The sequence below is a fragment of the Hydra vulgaris genome, chromosome 15 (assembly GCF_038396675.1).
Source record: "Hydra vulgaris chromosome 15, alternate assembly HydraT2T_AEP".
In the NCBI taxonomy this organism is placed as follows: Eukaryota; Metazoa; Cnidaria; class Hydrozoa; order Anthoathecata; family Hydridae; genus Hydra; species Hydra vulgaris.
The window spans coordinates 45,622,222-45,635,000 of NC_088934.1; the positions used below are offsets into that span (position 1 = coordinate 45,622,222).

General features: G+C 29.7%; 1 protein-coding gene across 1 annotated transcript in view; it reads right to left on the bottom strand.

The window, feature by feature from the left end:
* LOC100211782 (cysteine desulfurase) overlaps positions 1-12,779 on the bottom strand; it is a 44,886-nt gene that overhangs the window by 21,321 nt on the left and 10,786 nt on the right. The window contains exons 3-4 of the mRNA XM_065820444.1: positions 11,588-11,704; positions 10,253-10,336 (exon numbers count right to left, since the gene is read on the bottom strand). Of these exons, the coding sequence (XP_065676516.1) occupies positions 10,253-10,336; positions 11,588-11,704 (201 nt within the window). The remainder of the gene's footprint in view (positions 1-10,252; positions 10,337-11,587; positions 11,705-12,779) is intronic.

A 12,779-nucleotide genomic window follows, 5' to 3' on the forward strand; every position in this document is an offset into this window, starting at 1 on the left:
ACATGTTTTGGGTAGATACTCTCATTTACATTTTTATTCAAAAGGCGACACTTCTGCAAGAGATATTTTTAAACTTGTTCTTGGTGAGCTTAAGGAAGTTTGGGAAAAAGCTGGAGTACCAGTTCGTTCAGATAACTCTTGTCTTTCATTGGTTACCAAAATGTTTGTGGAAATGGTGAAAATAAAAAAAATTGATCACGCAAGTCGAGATGTTAAAGCTGGAAAAGAAAAAATTGTCACATTTTGTAATGAACTTGAGAAACTTTGCGACATTTCAGCAGTAAATGCATATGAACAGTTATTAGTATCACGTAGACCAAAATGGAAAGAAGATTGGGCATTTTATGAAGATCAAAAGAGTAGCAGAAAGTATCATATGACAGGTAGCATCGATCTAGATGTTTCAAAATTTTTAGAACGTCGAGAAGATAGACTAAGCATAGATTTTCGGAAAAGTTCAACCGAAGATCAAAAATCGAGTGCCTTTGATGTCAGTGAAATAGTCGAAAGTGCTGACGAAGAAGATCAAAAAGATACAGAGTTTACTCCTTTACCACTAAAGAAAAGAAAGGTGCCTTTAACAAATTCACTAGAGATATCATCAAAGAAGCTCTCAGAAGTAACGGCATCTGTGGCTGATCGATGTTGTTTATCAGTTCGCCAACAACTTCTATTTCAATCCACTATCATCTGCAAAAGCGGAGGCAAACTTAATGAAATTTCTATGTCAGTATCAACTGTGCATCGTCAAAGACAAAATGCGCGAAAGAATATTGTTCTGTCAATTAAAGCTGACTGGGAGATAAACAAACCTAAAAAGGCCATTTTGCACTGGGATTCGAAGCTTTTTCATTTAGACATAGCTCATAATGAAGAACGTGTAGCAGTTCTTATTAGCGGATCTCTTAACGGGTACTTATTTATTTATTTATATAAATCCTATGTATATTTTTTATTTTTGTATTCAAAGAAACTAACTTAAGTTTTATTTGCAGGCCGAAACTTATTGGTGTACCTTTGATTAAAGATTCGACAGGTAAAACTCAATGTGACGAGGTCGTGAAACTTGCGCAAGATTGGAACATTTTGGAAAACATTGTTGGTATATGCTTTGATACAACAGCAAGCAACACAGGTAATAAAAAAGGAGCAGCAACTTTAATTGAAATTGAGTTAAAGAGACCTCTTCTATGGCTCGCATGTCGCCATCATCATAATGAGCTACACATTAAGCATGCATTTACCGCATTAAGAGGAGGTAGCAAAAATCCAGATGAACCTATTTTCAACGTTTCCGAGCCGAATTTTCTAGAATTGATATTGATTACTCAAACCTGAATTTTTTTAAATGGCCTACTGATATTAAATCAGAAATATTTAATCAAGCAAGTTTAGTTCTGAAATGGGCTTACCAATGCCTCAAAGAGAAAATATTTCCGCGAGAAGATTATCTTGAGTTAATTGAATTAACTATTATCTACCTTGGGGGGAAACTATCAATGGAAAGAATATTCAAAATTCACAAACCAGGTGCAATTCACAATGCCAGATTTATGTCACATTCCATATATATTTTAAAAATGGAACTCTTATCTAATAAATTTATTATGTCCAATAATGAACAAATTATGATCCACCGCATGGCTAAGTTTATTAGTCTTTTTTATTCGATGCAATTTCTCCGCTCGAGGATTTCCGTATTTGCTCCAGTTGATGACTTCAAATTTTTTTTTGCAATGAACTGGTATCAAGAAGATTCAGATATCGCAACCGCTGTGATTTCGTCGATTAACCGTATTTAACATAACCGTATTTAACATTTGGTATTTAACATAAGAGCTTGTTATTCTATCTTTATTTAATGAAAAATTGTCAGAATTTACCAGAACAATAATGGCAAAGAAACTTTTTTCTACCCCAAGACCAAAAACATTTTTAATTGGGAAACCAAAATTTTCGACATTAAGTTCTTCAACCGTTATTTATTTTTTAATTGGACCACGGTCGTGGCTTCTTTTTGATTTATTAGGGGTAATAAACAACCAGGAATGGCTCCAGATGAATCCACAACAGTGGAAATTCTTCCAAGATTATCGAACTGCAGATGATTTTGTTAAACAATTAGAGGTAACAAATGATTGCGCCGAAAGAGGAATAAAACTTATTGGTGATTTCCGCGAGTGTGCACAAAATGAAGAACAACGACAATTTATTTTGCAAGTTGTGGAACAACACAGAAAGCAAAATTCATCCGATTCGAAATCAAAACTAATTAATACTTTATAGTATTTTGTATGTTACTAATATCTTCTTTATTAATTATTATTCTTAGAAAAGCTAAAGCCTAAAAATAGCCCAGTTAAATTTTTTTTAAGATTTAAAAAAATAACAAGTTTTTTAGCTTTATATTTTAATACGGCGACCTCTAGACATTTACCAATTTTTCTGAAAATTTCACCAAATGTTCATATAATAACCTTTAATATATACACCCAGTAACGTAACATAAATTTAATTATTTTTTAAGTTTTTCAAGTTTAAAGTTGAAAAAAGTGTAAAAAACGCTGTTTTTTCAAGATGGCGACCTCTAGATGACATTTTAAAATTTTGAAAATTTTTCAGACTTTTTTTTGGCACATTATTTACCCCGTTATGCATGTAACGTAATCATTTTCGAAAATTTGTCGGAAATGAAACACCCTAATATACAGTATCGGACAAAACGAGTGCAACCAAATAATGCTAATTTAGTTCTTTATATAAAAGTGCTGCATTTTTCAATTTAGAGAAATAACTATGTAACTGTTTAGAGACAAAGTTCTTCAAGTTTTATTCATCACAAAGTTCATTATTTGTACACGAAAATTAATAAATTAATCAAAAGTATTAAAAAAAAGTTGATTTCCTTCTGGACAAAACAAGTGCAACTCGACAAAATGTTGACCAAGCTGTATTTTGCTATCAATATTTCGTGGCGAATCCTTTGTTGTCGATCACAGCCTTGCATCTTCAAGGCATAGATTCGATCAGGTGATCAATGAAACTTTGTGGAATCGCTGCCCAGGCCTTTTGGATTTGTTCAAACAGTTGATCCTTATTACGAACACCATCACGATTAATTCTGCGGTTGACAATCTCCAACAGGTTCTCGATAGGGTTGAGATCCGGAGATTGAGGCGGCCAATCCGTCACCGATAGGTGGTTCTCTTGAAACCAATGCTTGACTACTTTTGCAGTGTGTTTCGGATCGTTGTCTTGCTGAAAAACCCATTTTATTGGCATATTCCATTCAGCATGAGGTAACATAATATCTTTCAGGATATTTTTATACATGAAACAGTCCATTATTCCATCATTTCGATGTATTGGACCTAGACCGTTAGCAGAAAAACACCCCCAGACCATTGCATTGCCTCCACCATGCTTCACAGTCTTATGTCAGTAATGTATATCGAGGCGTTTTCCGGCCGGTCAACATACACGGCAAATGCCATCGCTCCCGATGATGTTGAACTTTGATTCATCACTGAACAGGACAGTTCGCCATTTCTGCACATTCCAGTCAATATGAGATGTAGCAAACAGGAGTCTTTTCTTCTGGTTTTTAGTGAAATCGGCGGTTTCTTTGCAGGGCGTCGAGAAAACAATCCGGATTCAACAGCACGTCGTCTGATTGTTCGGTCCAATACAGGCAGCTCTAATTGCTTTTGTATCTCGACTGATGATATCCAGGGATCCTTCTTGATGGATCTGACGATCATAGAATTCTCTCTAGAAGTGGTGGCAGGTAGTCTTCCACCTTTGTTATCTGCTGCCAACTTCCCCGTAGAACGATATTTGGAACATAGTCTTGATACGATCCATTTTTTACGCGATATTTATCACAAATACTTTTTTGTGACATTCCACTTACGTAATTGCCAATAATTTTCTTTCTTAGTTCCAATCCAAGACTGTCGAGAGCCATTTTTGCACTTAAAGTCATAAAAATAATAAAAATGAATAATCACGCTTCTCAAGGCTTTTCGTGTTACATTTACCTTGTGATGATACAATAATGCTCTGTGGAACACAACGTCTTGGTTGGATGTGGACTGTATTGATGTAATGAAACACTTGTTGTATTTCACTTCTTGTATTGATGTTCTTCGATAAAACACTTTGATAAAACTCACTTCGATAAACTGTCTTGATAATACTGACTGATTGACTTCCATATACTGACTGAATTACATGTCGATTTACATGTCTCTTATATAGTAAAATGAACCTGTGTGAACTTGTTCTGGAAGATTTTAAATGCTTCTTTTCGATGCTTCCAGATGCTTCTTCTGGAAACTTCTGGATACTTCCTTTAATTATTAAAAAACTTGCGTGACGTTGACACGGACCAGACTTAAGAAAATGAAACAAACCAAAAAAGTTGCACTTGTTTTGTCCGCTGCAAAATGGTACTTGTCAACGAATATCTGCCTGTGTGCTGTCACCTGTCAACTGATTGCTCATGTCATGGCATGCTATGACTCCAGACTCCTAAACTGTTTCCTGTGGTAGTATAGTTTGTTTCATTTTTAAGAAATTTAAAATTAGGAACACTTTTTAGCATTGTTCGATGTTGGTTGCAAATGTTTTGTCCAATACTGTGTATATATATATATATATATATATATATATATATATATATATATATATATATATATATATATATATATATATATATATATATATATATATATATATAAAGCAAAAGTATAGGATTTCAACTCATCAAAGAAGTAACTATGTGCTTCTCTATAGATAAGTATAATCCATTTGCTTTAATAAAATTTCCTAGATGATAAAAAAAAAAAAAAGTATATATGTTTATAAGATTTTTGATTTGCAAGTATATGGATTAAAAACTGTCATCCATCTAAAATAGTGATTTTAACAGAATTTTTCATTGTATAATTAAACTTTTTAAAGAAAACAGATATAAAAACATTGATCTGTGAGACAACAACAATTTAAGAATACAAATTGATGCAATAAACAAGTTAACTGTTCCTACATTGAAAAATTTCAAACAAGATACCTAAGGCAACAGAATGAAAATTTGGCAAAAGACTGCTTATTGTCTTTAGCAGAAAACTACAGGGTTGTGATTCAAACTACAGGGTTGTGATTCAAGATCTAAAGTTATAATCTAAATAATCTAAAGTTACCATTGGTGTCAAAGTTAATGCATGTTAAACCCCGTTGCCTTTTATTTATTAAACGAAATTGACCAGTTTGAAGGAAAATCGTTTTGCTTCATGTCAGAAGATAATGAGCATGACATTGGTTTTGTGTATGAAGTTAAGATACAAATAGCTAATTATTTAAAAGAAAACCATTCTAATATTTCAAAGATTCTTTAAGGTTAAAACCAAAAAAGTTTTAAAATATCTGTCTCCATAAAGATGATTTTGATACTGATGCAGAGTGGACATTTTTGCTACAAGTCATGATAAGTCACCATATGACAGTATTGGTGGCACTGTAAAACGATTAACTGCAAATGCAAGTTTACAGAGTCCCATAAATGACCAGATATTGAATGTAATAAAATGCTTGACTGCTGTGCAAAAAATATTCAAGGGTTTACTTTTTTCAAAATTGAAAAAGAAAAACTTTTTTGAAAAAACGCTTTTAGCTAAGTAGAAAAATTCCTGGAATTATGAGTTATCATCATTTTAACTCAGAATCTATAGATACAATTAGTTTTAAACAAACAAGTGAAGATTTTAATATAACATGTGTTTTCATTTTCTAATATTCAAAGTATTTAACCTAATCAACAAAATAACATTAACAAATTAAAAATTAACATAAATGCATTGAAATTTGGTGAATTTGTTCTGTGTAAATATGACACATTTGATTGGATTGGCATGAGCAAGATGTTATGGTAATATTTATGCACATGCACAGTCCTTTTAACAAACTTTTCTAACCATCTAGAACAGATAAGTGCTGGGTTCCAATTACCAACATAATTTGTACCATTGCACATGCAACAACAACTGGATATATGCATACTTTGACCATTGACCCATCTAAGCAAATCTTAACACAATCTTAAGACTTTCTATTTTTGTAATTAATTTTTTTTTTGAAAAAATAAGTGGGGCGTGGCCCCAGTGCCCCGGGCCATGGACCCTCTGGTCATCTGCCCCAGAAACAAATTTAATAAGCGTTCATTAGGACTACACAAATGCTGAAAGTTTCAGAGCTTAAATATTTTTAAAGTTATGTGACTTAAAACAAATATTTCTTTATTTGAAACAAATATTTTTAAAGTTATGTGACTTGACACTTCTAAATAAATGTTGCAATTCTAAGGGGACAAGAGAGTCTGGCCAGAGTCTGCTAAAAGTAAAATAGTCATTTTTTAGGACATTCTAGGAGCCAGAGGCTAAAAATTTCAAAGAATTCTTATTTTACTAAGCACTCTTAACTGTATAAAAATCAGGATCTGAGATGTATGGTGACATGACCTGGGTCATTTAATATGGAATTACCCATATAATAAAATGAAGATACCTTCTAGATGCTATTATATGTATTAAACTATAAATTATTTTAATTCTTAATTTTTAATTAAAATTGAACTATATTTTTTAACTTTTTAAAACCAAAAATAAAAAGTATGCCAGAGGGTAAAAATGAAGTTATTTCTTTCTCTTTGTGGAATTCTCACTCCAGCTGTTTTACATTTTGCAAAATATAAAAATTAAAATTTAATTTTTTTTATTTATAATTTCTTATATTAGATTAAATTTCTTATATTAGATATTAGATTTCTTATTCATAATGACAGGATTCAACATTAGTCAAATTTAAAAAAAAAGTAAAGTTAAAGTTTAAATCAAAAGTTTTTTTATTTTTATTAAAAAAAAACAAAAAAAAAAACTGTTTTTTTTTAAAAACATTTCAAGCATATAATAGTGCAGTATTCAATATATATATATATATATATATATATATATATATATATATATATATATATATATATATATATATATATATATATATCTGCGTATGTGTGTGTATAATTTTACAACAAAAAAATGAATTCTTTTTTTTTTTTGTTATTCACCTCCTCAAGACCGATGAAGCCACTACAGATGAGGAGGCTATTTAATAGTGGTTATAACCCTCTCTCAACTCTATAACTCCGAAACATGAACCTTGATGAACAAGGCCGCTGCGCGGAGAAACAAGTTCAAAATATATAGAGTAAAATATATAGAATAAAATTCAAAATATATAAAGTAAAACAGGATAAAATAAAATAGCGGGTCCAATGAAACAGTTATGACTTATTCTTTTGCTTATAATTATTGGATAATCATTTTGCAAATATTTTAAAATCACGTTTATGAGAATACTTTTCTGAGTAAGATGATATTAAATTTTATTTTTTATGAAAAAATTCTTATAAAGTTTAAAATTTTTTAATAAATTTAAAAAGTATCTGTAATAAGATTTTTTTTATTATTTTGAAAAATGAACATAAAACTTTCGGAAGATAAAATTTATATCATTGCACTTAAAAAGATTTCTGGTTTGACTTTTTTTGCTGATCAAGAATCTTTTTTTAAAATTAAATTTGCTATTTAGGAAAAAAAGTTATGAGTAAAAAACGGAAAAGGAGAATTGTGGGATTGAATGAAATACGCTAATAATAAGTGATGCAATAGCTTGCTTCTTAAATGCTGTTTTATTTATATTATTATTCTAAATTTAAATGAATGACTTGTATTGACTGATTTTATCAAAAAATTCTAATGAATGAATGAAATATGCTAGTTACTCTTTTGTTAAATGCAGTTTTTATTAATTAATTAAGTCTCAAGTGACCAAGCTATCTCTATAAATTTTTTGCATAAACTTCAAATGGATTATTGTTAAATCTATTTTAATAAAAAAAATGCCTCGAAACAACTTGCAAAGAACTCGAAACAACTTGCAAAGAAAAAAGAAAAACTATACATCAAAGAGCAAGTTGCGGTTGTTAATGTACAAAGCAGTGAAGTTTCACTAAACAAACCTGCTAAATCATTCAGCACACCAGTAGAAACTCTTCACAGACACATCCAAGATATTGGTGAAGAGCATGGAGGTGGAGAGCATCAGAGTCATAGGCAATATTTCATCACTCAGAGCCGCTTCTTGCACACAAAAAATAGAAGCATTAAGTATTTCAACACACTGCAAAGAGAATTCAACATAGCAGGTATCAACAAAAACACTCTATGTCATTTGTGGAATTTTGATGAAATTAACTTCTCTGGTGATCATAGTAAGCAAAATATAGTTTGCCAGCGTGGTGCAAAATGGCCATTGAAATTGGTCGGCAACAACGAAAAAATCCATTATACAGTTGGAAATTGCATTAATGCTGCTGGTAATCGTCTTGCTCTATACATTATTTTTAAATCAAAAAAATGTCTGTACAGAGATTAGTGATTAAGTGGTCCAAATGATGCCATATATGCTATATCTCCATCCAGATGGATGGAAGATAAGCAGTTTGTGCAGTGGCTCACTAACGTGTATGTTCCCGCCATTAAAAAATTCCAGGTAATTAGTTCAATCTACTTTTAGCTATCTAATTATATTTATCTAATTTTACATTCACAAAAGATTAAATCAATTTAATTATAGTTATCTAATTTTAGGTATTCATATTTTAGTTGTAGATAAACATGTGACACATGTCACTTATCGGGTTGTAGTTATTTGCATCAGAAACAATATCTTGTTAATTTGCTTACCAGCTCATTCGTCACATTCTGCAGCCACTAGATGTCGGTGTTTATTGCCATGTCATGTTTATTGCTTCATGCTGAGACAAAGTTCAGCAACTTATCAAAAGAATGTTTTAGTCAAATGCAAAAAAACTTTTCAGCTCTGGTAAAGTTTTTACACATACCAAAATAGTCACTGGGTTTCAGAATACTGGCTTGTTTCCACTTGATATCAATAAAATCGATCAGTCAAAGTTGCAAATTGCTAATACATTTGAAACACCATCATCTGAACCTGAGCTTTCTCAATCATCTCAACAACCAGAATCTATGATATCATCACCAATACTAGCACCAAGAACTACACTACCTCAGCCACTGCCCTCTGAATCTACACCAATATCTAGCATCAGTATATGTCACATAGCATAAGCTCTGAAGTCACCTTGAAAAAATGATACCCTGTCTGCAAACAACCTTCAATGTTGTAGTACTTCCAGCTATTTAAAAGGAAATTCAAAAAGAGGTTAAAAAACAACTGCAATCAGTCCAATCACTTGCAGCAGCTTTGCAACAAATGTTTCGTATCCAACACTTTGACACACAAAAAAGAAAAAATGTAGATGTGCCATGATTCGAAAGGGAGTGTCTCAACAAACCTGAAAAACTTGAAAGGTTGAAAGATGTTGAGAGCAAAAAAGCAGCAAAGCAAGCTAAAAAATAATGTAAGCTTAGCTCTAATGGCAAACAGCAAATAAACTAAGCAACAAATCCAACGAAAATATTAGCTGCAAACCAATTTAAGTGTAAAAAGTGTCGCAAAGTTTTAGGCAAAGCTTCAGCAAGTCAAAATATGTAAAAGTACCAGTGTGAAAATTCAAATTGCAAGGTTTGGCTATGTCAAACATGCATACCAAAGCGATATGTAAAAGACGCTGAGTTTTATTGCACCAAAAAGTGCCGCACAACTGAAAACTCAACTCAACCTCTAGTACCTCTAAACGACTCAACATCATCACAAGAATAAAAAAGTTCATTTAATTTGGTTGATTTTTTTAATTGTTATTACTGATTGTTTTTTTAATTGTTATTATTAGTAGCTTTTTGTTTTTTTAATTACACATATATTTGCAAATTACATTTTCCCCGAATGTTAGTGCAGAATGGAATAATTTTTTTTTAATCAAATAAAGTTTTAAAAAAAAATTATTTAATTTTTATATATTTAAATACAGCTCAATATTCTCTACAACTTTAAAAATTTTTTTTTCTGTGAAAAAATAAACAATTAAAACCCTTTACTATTCCATTTGACCCTATTTTACTATATTATATAATAATAATAATAATAATAATAATAATAATAATAATAATAATAATAATAATAATAATAATAGAAAATAACTGTACAAATAAATAATTAAAACAAATATCTGTAATAACTTTATAGATAACTGTAATTTTTTTAAATTACTCACCTTAATAGCAATATTATTTGATTCAGTAGCTCCACTAGTAAAGATGATTTCCTTTGGATCTGCTCCTATTAGATTTCCAACATGCTAAGTTGAAAAAGTTAAACTATTTTCTGTTATAACAGTCTAAAGATTAATAAAATTTATTTAGCAGTCATTTTTTTAACTGTAAAGTCCCTAATAGAACTTTGCATTAAAAGTTATGACCCTATTTAGAGTCAAATATAATTGACTCTAAATAGGGTCATAAAATTCTAAATTCTAAATAGGGTCATAATTTGAATCAAACTATGACCCTATTTAGAGTCAAATAATATTGATTTGTAATTAGGAAATAGAAAAATGTTTAGCAAATTTAAATAAGCAAAAAAAAAGAAAAAAAAAAGATTCATTTTAGAATCAAATTTTATCAAACCTTTAGCCTTTAAGGAAAATAATGATATAGACTATGGAACTCCAGATTCAAAAAAATAAAAAAATAGATTCCAGAACATGTGAAGTTCTCTCTCTGTAAAAGCTTAAAAGTTCTCAAACATTTTTGGAGCTGTTGTTAGACTGCATATAAATATATTGCAGCCCTCGAAATTATGGTTGGCGTTTGGCAATGCTGACCTAGAAGTGTTTGAAGTCAGCAAAAAATCACAGACCTTGTTTTTTTATGGTAAAACCTTTTTATCAAATTTTTTTTTGCTGACCAGATGCCAAACCTCTAACAGATTAAGGTCAGCTAAATATCGCCAACCTTATTTTTCTGAATTCCGAGGGTTAATATTGTTAGTATAATAATTTAGTAAGTCATGGTAAAAAATAGTAAGATTTTCATATAAAAACAAAACCTAATCACACAAAGTAATAGATATTGATGTTACTGCAATTTGAGATGAAATATAACTGTACCTGTGCTATATTTTTGTTTAAAGAAATCACAAGAATCAAGTAAAAAGAAAACTGTTGGTTGTTAGGGCTCATACACATTATTTTTATTATTTTTTTAATAATTTGAGCACAGAAACACCAGCTCAACATTGAGTCACTGGGAGTGCTGTATTACATAATTCTTACTCACAACTTAATGGAGGATAAAATAAATAGATGGCCGCAAAGCTTTCTGTGTTTATACAACATAAAAAAAGATTTTATTTACAGAAAGATAACAATTTTAGCACTTCAAAAAAAAAAAAAGCAACAACAAAAAACAAACATGAATAAATTAAAAAAAAAAAAAAATAATAATTATGGATGGATGCTTTTCTTTTTGTGTTAATAAATAAATGTAAAATGTTAACAAAATTAGCAAAAATAAAATATCTGTATGCGCTAAAAACATTTTTTTCATACTTGCCTTGCTGTCTCAACAGCCTTTTCTGCTTCCCATCCATAAGAATGAGTTCTTGAATGAGGGTTTCCATATTGAGATATCATATAAGGAAGCATAGCATCAAGAACTCTTGGATCCTAAAGTAAATAAAAATATAAAGAGAAAATTACCCTTAAAACATTTATAAATTACATTTTGATTTTTCAAATTAATTAAAAATATTAAATGAAAAAATCCTTAAATAAAATCCTTGTCACCATTAAGTCACAAAGTGCATTCCAGATATTTTATAGTTATAAAAGGTTAAAAAATTAAATAACGGATGAGTGTTAGTTTAAACAGAAACTAAGGTGGTAAGTTTTTAGGACAGGTTTTAGTTTTTTTGGATATATTAAGTAGTGTTTTAAGTGATTTTAATAAAAAAAAAATTTTTTTAAGAACTTTTAATTAACTAATAAATAAAGAAGTGACAAATAAATTTTAATTTATAATTATTATCTCACAATTTCAATTTTGTAAATATAATTTTTAAGAATAAGTTTTTAGTCTTTCATTTAGAAATTAAAAGTCTTTTATTTAATAAGGTGGTATTATTTAATAACGCTCCAAGAAGCAAAATTGCTTTGGTAGCGCAGTTTTGAACTTTTTCAAATTTTTAACTTTGTGTGCAGAAAAAGAATTCTATACAGGAGAAGCATACCAGCTTTTAAATAAAAAAATGCTTAACACATTACCTTAATGTGACATTGAAGTCATATAATTCTCTTCATTTTTTAATTTTCTTAAGACATTAAAACTAATGCAATATAATAAATTTATGCAAAACAAGATCAATTAAAAAACTCAATCAACAAAAACAATGGAGAAACGTATAACAGAATGTTTATTTTCTTTAAATTTTTCTAAATATTAGTTAATTAAATTCAATATTAGATTTTTTAAATGTTTAATATTACTAATATTTTCCTTTTCTTAACTTTAGTACAATTGAATTAAAATAATACCTTATTATTTGAAATGTTAAAACATTAATTTTTTTTTATAGTTATATCTTAAATTTTTAATTTCGACAGTGCTACTGAAAATGATTCTTGTTTTTTAAAAAGTTAGTGATTAAAAAATATAAAATATTGTGAAAATAAAAATGTTTAATTACTTTACCAGCGATATTGATGTGAGAGCAAAGATTATTTTAGGTTTACAAGTACCATT